This window comes from Amblyraja radiata, chromosome 10 (assembly GCF_010909765.2).
Source record: "Amblyraja radiata isolate CabotCenter1 chromosome 10, sAmbRad1.1.pri, whole genome shotgun sequence".
Taxonomy (NCBI): domain Eukaryota; kingdom Metazoa; phylum Chordata; class Chondrichthyes; order Rajiformes; family Rajidae; genus Amblyraja; species Amblyraja radiata.
The window spans coordinates 16,459,970-16,476,680 of record NC_045965.1 but is presented as its reverse complement, the minus strand read 5'-3'; the positions used below and the strand labels follow the sequence as shown (position 1 = coordinate 16,476,680).

Sequence of the window (16,711 nt, the reverse complement as noted above, 5' to 3'; positions counted from 1 at the left end):
AAACCGGGGCAAGGCATACATAGTGAATGATAGGCTCCTGAGGAATGTTATAGAACAGAACAACTGGGGGTGCAAGTGCATAGGTCTGTGAAAGTGGGGACATAAGTAGATAAGATGGTGAATAAGGTGTTATAGTATTCTTGCCTTCATCCGATGGGGCATTGAGTACAAGATTTGTAATTTCAGTTAAAGAGACCATGTTCAGCAACACTGAAGAAGCCCACACACTGCGTTCTTCCGCCTTCCTGAACACGGAAGTGACAGTGCTGGGAGGAAGTGAGAGCGCGGTGGCTTCCGGGAGTTGTGGTTCATGGTCGTTAGATCGCCAATGGCCGCCCCCCCGAGGGCGAGTCTGACCACGGGAGGTGACCGTGGACAGGGACAGGGGCAGGGGGGGGCGGGGTCAGTGTCCGCGTTGCCAGGGAGACGGGGCGGGGGCAGCGGCCTTTGCCGCCGCTATTTATAGGTCCCAGAGGGCGGCGCGCGCTGACTACGTAGGCCTGCTTCACAAGCGCCGACTGTGACGTGTGCGAGCGGCGCGTTGCAGCGGGCGCAGATTGCAACATGGCGGCGGCCGTGTTGCAGCAGTTGCTTGATCGCGCTGAATTTGCCAAAATACCCAAAAATGTCGTGTCCAAGCTCGAGAAGCTCATCTCCGACAAAGATGTAGACGTTGATACGGTCAAGGCCAAGTACGAGCGATTGAAAGTGGATAGTGGTAGGTGAAGTATGGAAGTACGCAAAAATACCAGCGCGGTTGTCCTGGATTATGCCACAGTCGTTCAGTCGCTTCAGTTGTCGAGAAACGATCCCCTTTTATTTCTAATCAACTCTAGGATATTTTTTTTTTAAACGACAAATCAACGATTAGAAACGTTACCTTTATCTCCATAGATGCTGCTTCCTTTGAATATTCATATCGTATGTTTTTATTCAGAGCATTTTGCGAAAATATTTTTTTAGTTACTCGAACTTGTATCTAAAAGTTACAATTTTAGTTTGATAGCTTGTTGGTTTGGAGACATACGGAACTGTGGATACAGGAATCTTGAGCAAAACAAGAAGTTTTGGAGGAACTCAGTAGGTCAGGCAACACCGAGTAACTCAGTAGGGTAGGTCAGGCAACACCTGTAGAGTCTGAAGAAGGGATTCGGCCCGAAACGTCACCTATTTCCTTCGCTCCATAGATGCTGCTGCACCCACTGAGTTTCTCCAGCATTTTTGTGTACCTTCGATCTTCCAGCATCTGCAGTTCCTTCTTGAACACCTGTAGAGAGAATGGACAGGCAAGGCTTCGGATTGGAAGGATTGACTGTCGTGAAATGTTGTTTATCTATTCCCTCTACAGATGCTGTTTCACCTGTTGAGTTCCTCCTGATCTTTGCATTTTGATATCCTATTATGTTGGATGCAACTTTTCTTTGTTTTCCATGGTTAGTTTTTCCATTGTTTTATCCCATGCCTCCTACCCACTTTATGTCCAGGCCTTCAGGTTACTCTGTGTCTTTCTACTCGGAATGTTTATTAGTGGTATGTAACGTGAGGTCAGTATGCACCATCATTTTAGGATTTTGCCTTTTCTATTGGTATTACTTATTGATGTGTTAGATACCATAGGGTTTTGGGACTGACTATTCCTTTGATGATTTAGATTTTTCTCAGATTTTCTGTAACGCACACTAGGCCAACCAAAATGAGCTTTGACCTGGGTTGGTATGTGGAAGGCCACTACAGATAATTGCTTGAGAGACAGGAAAGACTAGCTGCTCAAAGTTCCAAGGTTTAGATGTTTTAGATGTGATGGAAAATAGGTGAGGTTTATTATGGATCAGGATAATGTCACAGCTTTACTCAGAGAGACACCTTGGAGGACTGGAACACTGAGTTGTGGGTGATTTTAATTTCCCAATATTGATTGGGATTTAATTTGTGCCAGTGGACTAGATGTGACGGAATTTGTTTGATGCATACAGGAGTGTTTCTTGAATCAAGCTGAAGTTCGTCCCATGAGTGAAAGTGCCATATTACACATTGTACAGGGAAATGAGTGAGCAGCTGATCATGTTGAGGAGAGAGAGTGTGTTTTAGTGTGTATGTCTATAAGAGATGGGTAGACATAAAAACAAACATAAAATAACAGTGCAAAAAAAGATAAAACCAGTGATCCCAAGTCCATGTAGTTCAAAGCTTATTTGGAGGTTATAGTGTTTAATAACTTGATGGCTGGAGGGAAGAAGTTGTTCCTCAACCTACACGTTAGTTTTCAGGCTCAGATATCATCTTCCTGATGATAGGAGTGAAATGTGTGTCCTGAGTCGTGTGGGTCTTTGATGATGCTGGCTGCCTTTTCGAGGTAGGGAGGTCCGAATCCCTGATGGCAGTGTTAATCACTTTTTGCAGTTGGCTTTGTCCTGAGCATTCAAGTTGTTGAACCAGGCCGGGATGCAACCAATCAATATGCTCTGTACCGTGCGCCTGTAGAACTCCAAGAGAGTACTCCAAGAGAGAACTCCAAGAGAGACATACCAACTCTCAGCAACCTTCTCATGAAGTAGCGGTGTTGATGGGCTTTCTTTATAATTGCATCAATGTTCTGGGTCCAGGAAAGATGTTCAGAGATATGCACTTCCAGGGATCTGAAACTTTTGATTCTCCCCATTGTCCGTTCTCATTCTTCCTCTTTGAAAGTCCACAATCAATTATCTGGGCTCAATTATTTGGTTTGTTGTGCTGGCCCCATTTGGTCAGTCGATTGACCCCCCTTTTATACTCTGACATCATCATCTGTCATTTGTCCCACAACGGTGGTATTGTCGGCGAACTGGAAAATGGCGTTCGCACAGTTCTCACAGCTAGATAGTCGTGAGTATAGAGTGAGTGATCATAATTCTGAAACTTTTCAGAGTATTTTGGTTTGGTATTGGTTTATTATTGGCATGTGTATTATCCAAGTGAATCACACTATACACAAGTACAATCAAACCGCACAAGTACAACAGGTAGTGGCAAGAGAGAGGGGAAACGCTGCGGAATATAATGATACAGCTACAGAGAAAGTGCAGATAAAAAGTGCCACAGCCCAATGAGGTTTATTGGGAGATCAGGAACACATCTTGGTTTATGATGAATCTGTTCAAAAACTTGGAAGAAGCTATACTTGAATCTGGAGTTGCATGCATTCAAGCTCTCAATTTAGGATGCTTTCTCTGGAGTGTCAAAATTAGTAATATCATCGCAGAAATGTTGAATTTCTTTAGTCTTCTGAGGAAATGGTGGCATTGGGGTGCTTTCTTGAAATAGCTTTGGTGTGGTTGGACCAGCATATTATGCCTTGGAACATGAAGTTCCCAACCATCTCCACTTCAGCACCATTGTTGCAGACCCAGGGCATGTAGGCCACTGCATTCTGAAGTTATTGACTAGCTCCTTCATTTAGCTGATATTGAGGGAATGTTTGTTGCCTTGACACCGCCCCATTCCTGTTCTCCAGCTTGTCATTGTTTGAAATCTGGCCCGCTGTGATGACAGAACTTGACTATATAATTGTGAGTGTACAATAATTATAGCAAGAGGATGAGAACACATCTTTGCAGGGCATCAGTACTGAGCATCATTGCAACAGTATTGGACAGACACTAGAGAGATTAGATTGGGAGCAGATGTTTTGGAATAAATTCACTTCTGACATGTAGGAGTTATAGGCCAGTGAGCCTTGCATCATTGGTGGGGAAATTAATGAAGAAGATTCTGAGGGACAGGATTTACTTGTATTTGGGGGAAAGCATGGACATGTCAGGGAACATCAATGCGATCATGTGCATGAGAGAGGTCCTGTCTGTCAATTTGTTTTTAAAGGGGGTGATGGAGATGATTGAGGCTAGTAGGGCAATGGACGTTGTCTACATGGGCATCAGTAAAGCATTTGACAAGGTCCCTAATGATTGGCTGATTCATAAAATTATGTCAGATGAGGTCCACTGAGTTAGTAAGCGAGATGCAAAATTGGCTTGGTCATAAAGAACAGAGAATTGTGGCAGAGATGTGTTTCTCTGACTGGAGGGTGGGACCAGTAGTGTTTCACAGCGATCAGTGCTGGGACCTCTTGTGATAATCTGGATTAAAATGTCGGTGGTCTGATCAATACATTTGCAGGTGCCACAATAATTGGTTGGAGTTGTGGAAAGCGTGGAAGATTGTTTAAAAAATGCAACAGAATATAGATGATCGGAAATCTAGGCAGTGAAATGACTGATGGCGTTTAGTCTGGATTAGATGCCACAGCATACCACCTCAATAGGAAAATGAAATTGTCACGTGGTAATTTGAAGATTTTGGAAAGTTGTCATAAATCCACTCTTGAGCCACAACCTCAAAAATATCTTACAACTTCTGGGGGGGGGGGGGGGGGGGGGGTTGAGCATGATCATCTGCATTGATTAAGATTTAGATTGGTTGCATCTTTTGACATTTGTATGCAATATCATAAATGGAAACTTTTTTGCTTTTCTCGAACGGGGAGGAACGTGGTGGTGATTTGGGTATCATAAAGAGGATTAACAGGAACTGCATTTATTGCTCATCCTGTCCTATGTGGTCTTTTGAAGGTGGTGGTGAAAACTTTGTGCTGTTCCTGTGGGACATTTAGCATTTTCAAATTAGCTATGTGTTGTGTGTCTGAATGAGGTTTGAATGATAGATGTCCTCTCCTGATGAAACACATGGAATTTTTACAACAATCCAGTATTCTAAGATTATCATTGGCATGATACAATTTTTCCAAATTCCAGATTGTGATCTAAATTTATATTACATAGCTATATATCTACCTGTAGATTACCAAATATTTTTAATGTTTTCTGTGATTGTGATTATTTCTGGAAATGTCCCTTTTGCATGCTTTATTATATAAGCTTTGGTACTTCGCACTGGACAAAAAGATCTTATTTGAATCCATGCAAAATGGTTTGAAGAAAATCTGCATTATATAAGTTTTTCTCAGCCTTTTATGAGCATAAGTTAAGCTCACTAGCAACAGGTTCACCTTAGTCAAACCCTTGAGTTTGGTAATGCCCACAGGATGTGAGCACATAATGGAGGCATGCATCATAATAATACTGCATTGTTTTGGTCAAACATTTTACAGCAACATTTTTGGTTGCACATGTTGGCTGTATCACTAATCAAATGGCTCATTTTCGAACAGCAGGGCCTCTTCCAATGTAAGACAAATTTGAATGCCTAAACCAATAGCAACCATCTAGATTTTCTAAATGTTGATCATAAAGACAATTGTGGGTCAGTATTCAAAAATTAGTTCACAAATTTTCTGCCATAAAATTATTTTTGCCTGAAGTTATTGTTAACCTGTGAAGTACTTTGCAATATCCTGAGGGAATGCAGGAGGTATGTTATGTCAGTAATCTCAAAGTTGTAAATTGCAGAAGGCTTCTGTTCCATATAACGTGCATTAAGGTGCTTCTAATTTTATTATTGAGCTGTTTACAGAGGTGATGAATTGGTGGACTGTTGTAAAGTCTGAATATTTTACTCTTCATCACCTTAGTGAAAGGAAACCTAGCATTCTTATCCAGCATAGTCTATTATGGTTACTGTTTTTAGGCCAACATAGTTAACTTCTAACTCAATGGAAATGGACTAGGTTAGTTGGTTTCCTCAAGCCAAGTTGGTTTCCTCAAGCCACAAATCAGATGCTCCAAGCCTTATCAAATACTTGGGAAATAGATTGTATGAATGCTTTCCTGGCCCAGGGATGTTTGAAATGAAAAATCATGTATAGGTCCACCCACCGATTTTCCAGCAACGGGTGGTGCGGCGCCTCATAATCTGGGCGAAATTACGACAGTGTACTTGAATCCCCATCCCCCCGGAAGTCCCCTTGTAAATGCAGCATCTAGACGGGGTGGCGTGGCCAATTTACCTCGTCTGAACTTTGGTGGCCGATTGGTTGGGTCAAATTTACCCCCTGCGGCAGAGGCTCTGGAGGTCCGCCTCGGACTGGGCCGATGTCTCTAGTCGTCTGCCTGTGCGGCCGGTTTGGGTAACATTGGACTTCTCTTGGAGGTGGACCTGTAATTACTATTGCTTTATGTTTATTACCCATTGCCATAAGTTAATGAAACCTTTTGTTGATTCTCTTGACTGGGTTTTTGTAAACATTTTATGTTTCAGATTGAAAGAATTTGTATATCTTCTAATCACACTGTGCACTCTTTTACGTTTAATTATTTAGAATTTGAAACAAGTTACTTGATAAATAATTTATTAATTCTGGTGTCTTTTTGTGTAAACTTCGGTTGGATAATAAATTTGCATACAGTGTACAAATATCAGTGCATAGAAAGCATGTTAAAATGTTATAAAAATTAAAAGCATTTTTATAACATTTCAGAGCAACAGTACTTTGAAGTGGAAAAACGACTGACCCAGACACAGGGAAAGTTAGTATCAGAGACTCAAGAATGTCAGAAATTGCGTGAGGAACTTTCTACACTTAGTAAGTACTACTGCAAAAGTTCAAAAGTTTTAAGATGGGTTAATTTCTAACGGTACTGGGTGTGGTCAGATGAGTCCTTACATTTTCTTCTTGATTTGTTCTTCACAGATGATCAATTAAAAGATACTAAGGGCAAAAATAAGGACCTAGAATCTGCGAAGGACAAACTAATGAATACAGAGGTATGCAATGTGAAATACAGTATTTTACTTATCCTTGGCATTTGCCACCTTACCCAACTCTCCTTATCTCCACAGATGTTGCATTTTACCTCCACAAATTTTGAGTAAATCCAACGTTGTATTGATTTTTCAATAAATGTTGATGGAATGAAATGGAGGAAAAGCTCTTCATCTAACCAGAGAATGTAGTAACCAAAAGTTGTGGTCCATATTGCATGACATGCATGAAGAGAGGACCCGGCAATGCATTCCTAGGGCAGGTTATAAAGTGATAGTTAAATGGCATGGAAATGGAACTTTCAGCCCGACTCATACAATACAATACAATACAATACAATTTATTGTCATTTGAGCCTCAGCGAGGCTCAAACGAAATTCTGTTTCCACAGCCATACAAACAAAGACCATTCCTAGACATAGACACAATTTAATTCACACAAACATCCATCACACTGGACCCACTGTGATGGAAGGCAAAGCCTTTTCTCTCCCCTGTTCTCCATGTCTCTCCCGATATCCAAGCCCCAGGCGGGCGATGATAAGTCCCACGGCCATTTTAGGCCGTGCCGGGCGATTTACGGCCCCGCTCCCAGTCTAAAAGTCACAAAGTTGGAGCCCCCGGCGGGCGCTGGAATGTCCCACGGCCATGAAGCCGCGCCGGATGATGTACGTCCCCGCTCCGGGTCGTTCCTACCCCGCGACACGGGCTGGAGAAGTCGCGTTGCGGGAGCTCCGGGAAGCGGTCTCTCTCTCCCCCCGGACCCGCGAGCTCCCGATGTCTCAGTCCACCGGACCTGCGGCTGCGTTGCTGGAGCCTCCGAGCCCCAGGAGTCGAGTCGCAGCAGCGAGTCACCACCGCTCCCCACGCTCCGAGGCCGGCCAGCCCCACGATGGTGAGTAGTCCGCAGTCTCCCGAGCCCCCGGGTCGTTCAGGTTGGAGGCCGCTCCACGGTGCTAGGCCCCAACGACAACGGAGACCCGATAGGGAAAAGGTCGGGTCTCCCGGACAGGGAAGAGATTTTAAACGGTTTCCCCCCCCGCCCCCCACATATACACATTTAAAACATTTAAATCTTTGCTAATTAAGATGTTTGTCTCAGCTGGCCCGGTTTATGGCCCATATTAATAAATCTTTTCTATCCATGTACCTGTTCAATGTCTTATATACATTGTAATGGTGCCCGCCTCCACAGCTTCATCTGGTAGCTCGTTCCCTATATCTGCCATCTACTGTGTGGAGAAAGTTGCCTCTTGGATCTCATAAATCCTATTTAATCTTGATTCTATTTGATTGTAGTTTTAAATGTACTTACTCTGGGAACTAGATTGTGATCATCACCTTGTCAACACTTCTCATGATTTTATATACCTCAATCCCCTATGCTCTAGGGAAAAAAAATATTCTCATCCAATCCAGCCTCTTCCTATAACTCAAGCCCTTCAGTCCCGCTAACACCCTTGTAACTCTTTGCTGCCTCCTTTTTAGCTAAATGACATCTATCCTATAACTGGGTGACCAGAAATGCACACGATACACCAAGTGCAGTCTTACCAAAGACTTGTACAAGTGTCCCAACCCCTGTACTCGATACATTGATTGCTGAAGGGAAGTATGCCAAACACTGTCTCTAGGGATGCTGCCTGACCCACTGGAGTTACTCCAGTATTTTGAGTCTTTCCTTGGTAAATCAGTATGTGCAATTCCTTTTTTCTACTGTCTTCATCACTCCATCTACCCGTGCCCTCAACCCGTGCAGAAACAGAGATGAGAACAATAAAGACAGATGAAAAGGTTGGGATAGAGGGATCTGGATCATGGGCTGGCAGATAGGATTGGTAAGATTTACATTGTCGGCAGAGATGCGCTCTTCAGTGTTCCATGAATCAGAGGGAATAAGTAACAGAAATGTAACATGCAAGTGTAGCACTTGTAGCAAGTTGAATGGGGTGTTGACTTTCATTACAAGGTGTTTGGAGTATTTAGAGGAATTGGTATTGGTTTATTATTATCATGTGTAACATAGAAACATAGAAAATAGGTGCAGGAGTAGGCCATTCGGCCCTTTGAGCCTGCACCGCCATTCAATATGATCATGGCTGATCATCCAACTCAGTATCCTATACCTGCCTTCTCTCCATACCCCCTAATACCTTTAGCCACAAGGGCCACATCTAACACCCTCTTAAATATAGCCAATGAACTGGCCTCAACTACCTTCTGTGGCAGAGAATTCCAGAGATTCACCACTCTCTGTGAAAAATGTTTTTCTCATCTCGGTCCTAAAAGATTTCCCCCTTATCCTTAAACTGTGACCCCTTGTTCTGGACTTCCCCAACATCGGGAACAATCTTCGTGCATCTAGCCTATCCAACCCCTTAAGAATTTTGTGCGTTTCTATAAGATCCCCCCTCAATCTTCCAAATTCTAGCGAGTACAAGCTGAGTCTATCCAGTCTTTCTTCATATGAAAGTCCTGACATCCCAGGAATCAGTCTGGTGAACCTTCTCTATACTCCCTCTATGGCAAGAATGTCTTTCCTCAGATTAGGAGACCAAAACTGTACGCAATATTCCAGGTGTGGTGACGAGATACAATGAAAAGTTTTGTTGCGTGCCATCGAATCAAAATTATACTACACATGTGTGCAATCTGGTAATTCGCAAGTACAACAGGTAGTGAGTGTAAGGAGAAAAATACTGAAGAATATAGTGTTACAGCATTTTAGCCTTACAGGAAAATGCATGATCTGCAATCAGGTGGGTTGAAAAATCAGGTCTACACTCTATCTTCTGGAAATACTTGTTCAGCAGTCTGATAACAGTGGGAAGGGATCAGTGGTTGATGTAGGATTGCGAATCCCATCTATGGTCTATTATTATCACTGCTTGTAGTAAGTTGCTATTGGTGGCTTGAACCATTGTCTTTCCTGGAAAATATAAATAAGTATCATGTTTAATTTTCATTTCATTTCAATACAGAGCCAGCTTTCTCGTGCAAAAAATGAATTAGATAATGAAAAACGAGAGCTAGTGAGAACACTTGAACGTAGATTACAGGAAGTGGAACATTTGAATGGTATGTTGAGTAACTTCATTAAAATTTAGTACCTAATTGCAACAGCCCTTAAAGATACCTTATACCTTAACATAAGTTTTCACATATTTCTAATAATGTGTGATGTGCAAAGTAATTTGCCAATGACGTTTACCTCCTACCATTGTATGTACCTTTTGCCTCTTCAAAGCTGTGATCTTCACGTGTGTCTGAAAACAAGTTTTGTTATAGTGATAAGTTAAAGCTGAAAAGGAGATGGGAATAGGATCTTGGATAATATGCATGACATACGGGTGGTCGTGAAGAATGATCTTGTTACCATCAGGGGCAGCAAAAATTATGTTTGAATGATTTCTGCCCCCCTCCCCCCATTAAAAAAGGCATTTGTAAAGAGTAATAATAACAAAATAACACGTGTTACTAGCAAAGGTAACATGGGGAGGGTTTTTTAGCAAGAGTGTACAAATCAATTTGGTCCAACTACAATTTCATCTACTTTTTGGGACAATTTCCTGGAGCATTGTTCTTGTGTCAGTTTGTTCCAGACTTTGTCTTGTGTAGCAATATGGGGTTAATGAGTAATTTAGTGGTGGAGCATTGGAAAAAAGGATTAGGTGGTGTAAATGTGGGTCTAATAGACTGATAAAGGATTACAGGAGACGGGGTTTACCATTTTACAGCACTTGGAGCTTTGCATCAATCCGGTGTAGGCAGGGAAATGTATGACAAGTGCAGTTGATTCACTGAGGCTGGATGAATGAAAAGATATTGTGCGCCTGATGTGCCTTCTAGATTCCTTTGTTGTGCAAAATTGTCTGACATCGTTGGGTAATAAGAGACGATGGATGCTTTTTTGATTCTGAATTTCCAAGGTTCTTGGATAAAACCGTAAGATTGTAAAACATATCACTGTTATTGAAGAAATTGAGGAAACAATGGGCTGATCATAGTTATTTACAAAAGGCTATAATCATTGGGTACTAACAATACCATGAATTTGTAATTTCATATTGGGCAATGTTACCATAGTTTTATGAATGGGTAAGGTATTTGACAATGATTTTCAAAAATGTTCATAACTGAGTGATGGAAACTGAAGGGAAATGGGGAGGGTGATGTGGTGCGAGCCATTGGGCATAGAAGATTGTGATGGGATGCAACAGAAAATATTGTTGGATAAGGATTTGGATATAGTGTTAAGTTGCCATTCAAGTTGGCTGGGTAAAGGACAAAAATTGAACAAAGAACAATGGGTCATTCAAAAATTGATATATATCTAAGCTCACCAGTAACCTGGACCACAGTAGTGAAAAGAACTAAAGTATGTAGAGCAGCAGCAATAGTGGAGTGCCCGTAGTGGTTTGGTGCTGAGGTAGAGTTGTGTGTAGGATTTTGCAGGGTCGATGGGAAGAAGCAGTTCTTGAACCTTGAGGTGATGATTCGCAGGCTTCTGTAACATATTCCCGGTGGTAGCAGTGAGAAGAGAGTATTGCCATGGTGTGTTATCTATGATATTAACTGCCTTCCTGAGGCATCAGTACTGTTGGTGGTTGGGCGGTCAGTACCCCTGATAGACAGCAAGTGGTTGAGGCTTGTCACCCTGATGATCTTGGGCAATGGATGATTTTTAAAACGGGTGGCAACCTTGCGTAGTGACAGGTCAAAGAGAAGGATTTTCCCGAGGTGCATAGTACCCTGAACGTGTTGTCATAGATGGGTAAAATGGTAAACAAGGCTTTTGGTACATTGGCCTTCATCTGTCAGGTTATTGAGTATGGAAGTAGGAACATTATGTTACTGTTGTAAAAGATGTTGGTGAGGCCGGATTTGGAGTATTGTTCTGTTTTGATCACCCTGCTAACACAAAGTATATCATCAAGCTGGAAAGAGTGCAGAGATGATTTACGAAAGGGAAAGGTTGGGCAGGCTAGGGCCAGAGGACAAATGTTTAAGGTGAGAGCGAAAAAATTTAACTCAGGGGGGCAGCATTTTCATGCAGAAGATAAGATCGTAAGGAATAGAAGTAGAATTAGGCCATTCGGCCCATCATGTCTACTACACCATTCAATCATGGCTGATTTACCTCTCCCTCCTTACCCCATTCTCCTGCCTTCTCCCCATAACCTCTGACACGTGTATTAATCAAGACTCTATCTATCTCTGCCTTAAAAATATCCACTAACGGCCTTCGCAGCCTTCTGTGGCAAAGAATTCCACAGATTCACCACACTGACTAAAAAAAATTCTCCTCATCTCCTTCCTAAAAGAAGGTCCTTTAATTCTATGACCTCTAACCCTAGATTCTCCCACTAGTGGAAACATCCTCTCCACATCCAGGTAGGTGTGTGGAACGACCTGCCAGAGGAGGTAGTTGAGGCAATAGATCGGAAAGGTTTAGAGGGATATGGGCCAAATGCAGGCAAATGGGACTTGCTTAGATGGGGGCGTCTTGTCTTGTTCGGCATGGGTGAGTTGGGCCAAACAATGTAAAGAAACGTAATGAATTTGACCCATTTTGTCTTTCTATAGGGGATTTGAAACGTCTAAGTGATAAACTTGTGGAAGCAAATTCAGCAAAGATAGACCTTCAGTTAAAACTCGATGAACTTCAAGTATCAGAAGTTTCTATTAAGGTGAGCTGCAATCTGTCGATGGCTACCAGGTGAAATATTGCTGATTTTATACTATTTTTCAACTGCACTTGAACACTTTATTTTATGACCATCTCTTATATATAATGAAATCATAATTAACCATAGTTTCTTCCTTAGCCTTTGATTCATGTGGTTCAGAACAATACTTCCTTTCAATTATTTGCAAGTGATTCTTGTTTTTTTAATGCGGAATTGTCCAATTCAGTGGGGTTAAATTAATATATTTAATTGCGTAATATAAACCACGATTGCTGTCGAACCATGATTTATTACGGTTCTTTCAAAATTCCACACTTGAGCATTTGATTTTGTGTGCATTTAAGTTACGTGATGAGTAAGGCAAAGCGGAGGAGAGAATAGATTGAGGAGCATACTTCAGAAAAAAAATCATAAGGGCAAAAAGGGGGCATGCGATAGCTTTGATAGATTAGATTAAGGAGAATCCATAAAAGTAAATAGAGAAAGAAAACTACACAGTGCTGGAGGTCAACAGGTCAGGCAGTATCTCTGGAGATGACATTTTGGGTTGAGACCCTTCTTCAGACTAGAGAGAGTTAGAAACAGAAACAGAAAAATAGGTGCTGGGGTAGGCCATTCGGTCCTTCGTGCCAGCACCGATCATGGCTGATCATCTAAAATCAGTACCCAATTCCTGCTTTTTCCCATATCCCTTGATTCCTCTAGCCCTAAGAGCTAAATCCAACTCATAAAACCATCCAGTGAATTGGCCTCCACTGCCTTCCACAGATTCACAATTCTCTGGGTGAAAACGTTTTCCCTCATCTCAGTCCTCAATGGCCTACCCCTTATTCTTAAACTGTGACCCCTGGTTCTGGACTCCCCTAACATCGGGAACATTATTCCCACATCTAGCCTGTCCAATCCATTAAGAATTTTATACGTTTCTATAAGATTCCCTATCATCCTTCTAAATTTCAGTGAATATAAGCCCAGTCGACCCATTCTTTCATCATATGTCAGTCCTGCCATCCCGGGAATTAACCTGTTGAACCTTCGCTGCACTCCCTCAATAGCAAGAATGTCCTTCCTCAAATTAGGAAACCACAATACTCCAGTTGCGGTCTCACCAGGGCCCTGTACAACTGCAATTGTACAGTTAGGGCCACACATAAACCAAAGAGAGACATTTGTGTGGAGCCTCAGGGATGGGAGGTCCTCAATGAATAAAACCTATTCATTTAAAATGTAGGAAGGTAGATAAATCTGGGGCCTGATCAGATATGTCTAAGTACACTGTGTGAAGGAAGAAATCGCAGGTACTTTGACTGAGATAGATGAATTTACAATTGTTAGATGCAGGTAGGGTGCTGGAAAACTGGAGGGCAGCAAATGTGCTTCGATTTAAGGAGGGTGGCTAATGCTCCTCTATTTAAGAAGGGCTTCATAGCAAAATGTGGGAATTATAAACCATAAGGCTAACATCTATGTCAGGCAAGTTACTGGAAAGGATTTCCAATGAATAAAATCTTCATGCATTGGAATATGCGTCAGTTAACTTGGGATTTGTGTGCGGAAAATTGAGTCTCGTGTATCTGAGATTTTTGAAGTAACCGAGAAGGTTGATAAGGGTAGGGCCAGAGACGTGGTCCATATGATAAGATTTGCCATTTGATAAGATTTGGCAAGGTAGAGTAGGCTGGAAGATTCAGGGTAGGAAGGGGGGGGGGGGGCTGAAGGGGTAGCAAATAGAGTATAATTTGGATAAGTGTGAGGTGCTGCACTTTAGGAAGTTAAATCAAAACAAGATCTTGATGGTGAAGCCACCAGCCTTGGGGAGTGTTGTAGAGCAAAGGGATGTAGGAGTGTAAATACATTGTTCTCTGAAAGTAGTCGTAGGTTTAGGGTGGTGAAGGGCAACTTTCTCACACAGAGAGTGGTAGGTATTTGGAACGGGCTGCTGGAGGAAATAGTCACGGTAGGTTTAGTAACAACATTTAAAAGACATTTGGACTCGGTATATGGAAAGGATAAGAGGGATTTTGGGTCAGGCACATGGAAGTGGGACTAGCTTGGATGGGTCATATTGGGTCAGAGTGGACGAGTTGGTCACATCAAGTTCAAGTTCACTTTTATTTGTCACATGAACCAACTAAGGTGAAATGAGTTACCATGCTGCCATACAATCCAAAAGAGCACAACAGAACTTAACATAACCAGCCACCACTGCGGAATCAATATTCTTCACGTCAATAACGTTCATTCAATCTTCCTCATATTGTGGACATATTATTGGGCTCATGCACATATTCATAGATATGTTTGAACGTTTTGAAGGTGGGGCCTGTTATTGATCTTGTGAGTATATGGGTAATGACAGTTGATTGTACCAGTAATTCACAAGGTGAGATTCCTGGAATGAAATTGAGTTTTATGAAATGGAATAGTTTTGGCTTCATTTACTGGAGTTAACAATGAAAAGTGTAAGATTTTGAAAGACATTCACAAGACTTCTTCTTTTCGTGTCTTTGAAGCTGGTTGGTTATATGACAGTTTCCCCATTCCTTTACACAGTCCTTTGCGTTTTTATTGAACACTGCAAGATCCTTTGGGCTGCACTGGTTGGGTAGTAGGGGGCAGACAAGGCAGTGCTGCATTGTATGGTCCTCTTCTCCACATACACAGGTGGTTTGGCCAGTTTCATAGCCCCATCTGGCCATGGCAGCTTTTGATCGCCCTGTTCCTGTTCTCAGGCGGTTGAGCGTCTTCCACTGGACCCATGGTGCTTCTGAGCCCGGAGGGAGGGCTTCAGAAGGAGGGATACCCATGTCAGTAGGAGGGGGGTCGTCCTCAAGCCTTTTTGTCCATAGTTGGAGTCTGGTTTCTTCCCGTGATGCTATTAGGGGCTGGACATGGCTGAGAAAGCTTCTCCTGGACTTCAGCCGTTGGGCCGGGGGTACACGTCCGTAGAGGAGGTGGGTTTATCACTGGTGGCCTTGGTCATCTCTACTCGGCTGGCGACTTCCCGTCTCACATCAGCAGGGGCAATGCCAGTGAGGAGGTGCAGGTTGTTTATGTTGGTGGGCTTCAAGCAGCCAGTGATTCACAAGTAAATGGTGAGAAGCTGTTTCTTCTGGCTGGAGCATCAAAATTAAATACAATGGTTCCAAGAAAAGGTCAGACTGGGTTTCATGCAGCAAGTGATTCACCTCTTGCCAGCACAAAGGTGCAATATTTCCACAAGTCAGGAATGTGATAAAATATTCTCCACTCGCTCCATCTGGATTAAAGCAGGCTGTTTGATTTATAACGTACCCACTGCCTAAATATTCTACTGAATAATCTGATAACACATCCCAAACATGTAACCTTCTTTAAGGGAAGATAAGTAGCAAATGCATCGGAGAGCAAGTTCTATTTCAAGATTTGGATGTTCATTATTGTTAGGTCTAAAGTGCTCTCCACCTGCAAACACAGTGGCAATACCTTCACTAATCGGAGTTGTGCACACCACGTTCTTAAGGGCAATTAGCGGTGGGTAATCATTGCTATCCTTGCCAGTAACACCCATATCTTGAAAAATAGAATAAAAACTTTTTTTTGATTCTCTTGTTACTAAACTTTTTTCTCTTTGTTTGCAGTATCGTGAGAAACGTCTTGAGCAAGAAAAGGAATTATTAATGAGTCAAAACAGCTGGTTGAATACAGAATTAAAAACAAAAACTGATGAGCTGCTAGGACTTCGTCGAGAAAAAAGCAATGAAATTCTCGAACTCCGATGTAATTTGGAGAACAAAAAGGATGAGGTAATGTCCCTTGTGCTTGGTGAATACAATTTTAAAAACTTGAAATTCAAATAATATACAACACTCAAATTTTGCACAGTTCCAGGGCTATGACTTGAAGGGTGTCTGCTGCTGAATGAGCCTGTTTATTTACCCTTGCCTGTGAAGCCTTCCTGAAAGCATTTGAGTTTGATTCTTTCCTACTGAGTTACAGTGTTATTCATTTTGACTGCAATGCTTTACAGGTTTGCAGCCTGGAAGAGCAAATTCGTACTTTAAAATCAGCTAAGGAAAACTTTGAGGAACAAGTTGAGGATTTAATGAATAAGTTGAAGGAGGTTAGTATTTTGTTCACTATCATTGAATGGGCATCAGATAATATTCCAAAATAGAGTGTATGGCCTCAACCCACTTGTGACTGTGTACATTAACATAGTCACCTGTTGCTAATTTCTCAATTGTGTTTCTTTTTTTCTTACTGTTTTCAAATGTGCTGTTATACTGGTAATTCACCACATTAGTTTGTGTACAACTTGGCAGCAAGTTTTAAAAATTAAACCGTT

At 42.0% G+C, this 16,711-nt stretch overlaps 1 protein-coding gene across 4 annotated transcripts in view; it reads left to right on the top strand.

The window, feature by feature from the left end:
- The first annotated feature begins 302 nt into the window (after positions 1 to 302).
- tpr (translocated promoter region, nuclear basket protein) overlaps positions 303 to 16,711 on the top strand; it is a 67,359-nt gene continuing 50,950 nt past the window's right edge. For 2 of the 4 annotated variants that reach the window (XM_033028183.1, XM_033028184.1), the window contains exons 1-7: positions 550 to 718; positions 6,410 to 6,514; positions 6,623 to 6,696; positions 9,676 to 9,772; positions 12,281 to 12,384; positions 16,005 to 16,169; positions 16,394 to 16,486. In XM_033028183.1, the coding sequence (XP_032884074.1) occupies positions 565 to 718; positions 6,410 to 6,514; positions 6,623 to 6,696; positions 9,676 to 9,772; positions 12,281 to 12,384; positions 16,005 to 16,169; positions 16,394 to 16,486 (792 nt within the window). In that variant the 5' untranslated portion in view covers positions 550 to 564. Of the gene's footprint in view, positions 719 to 6,409; positions 6,515 to 6,622; positions 6,697 to 9,675; positions 9,773 to 12,280; positions 12,385 to 16,004; positions 16,170 to 16,393; positions 16,487 to 16,711 lie in introns of all 4 variants that reach the window. The other 2 variants (XM_033028181.1, XM_033028182.1) reach the window with 2 other exon arrangements.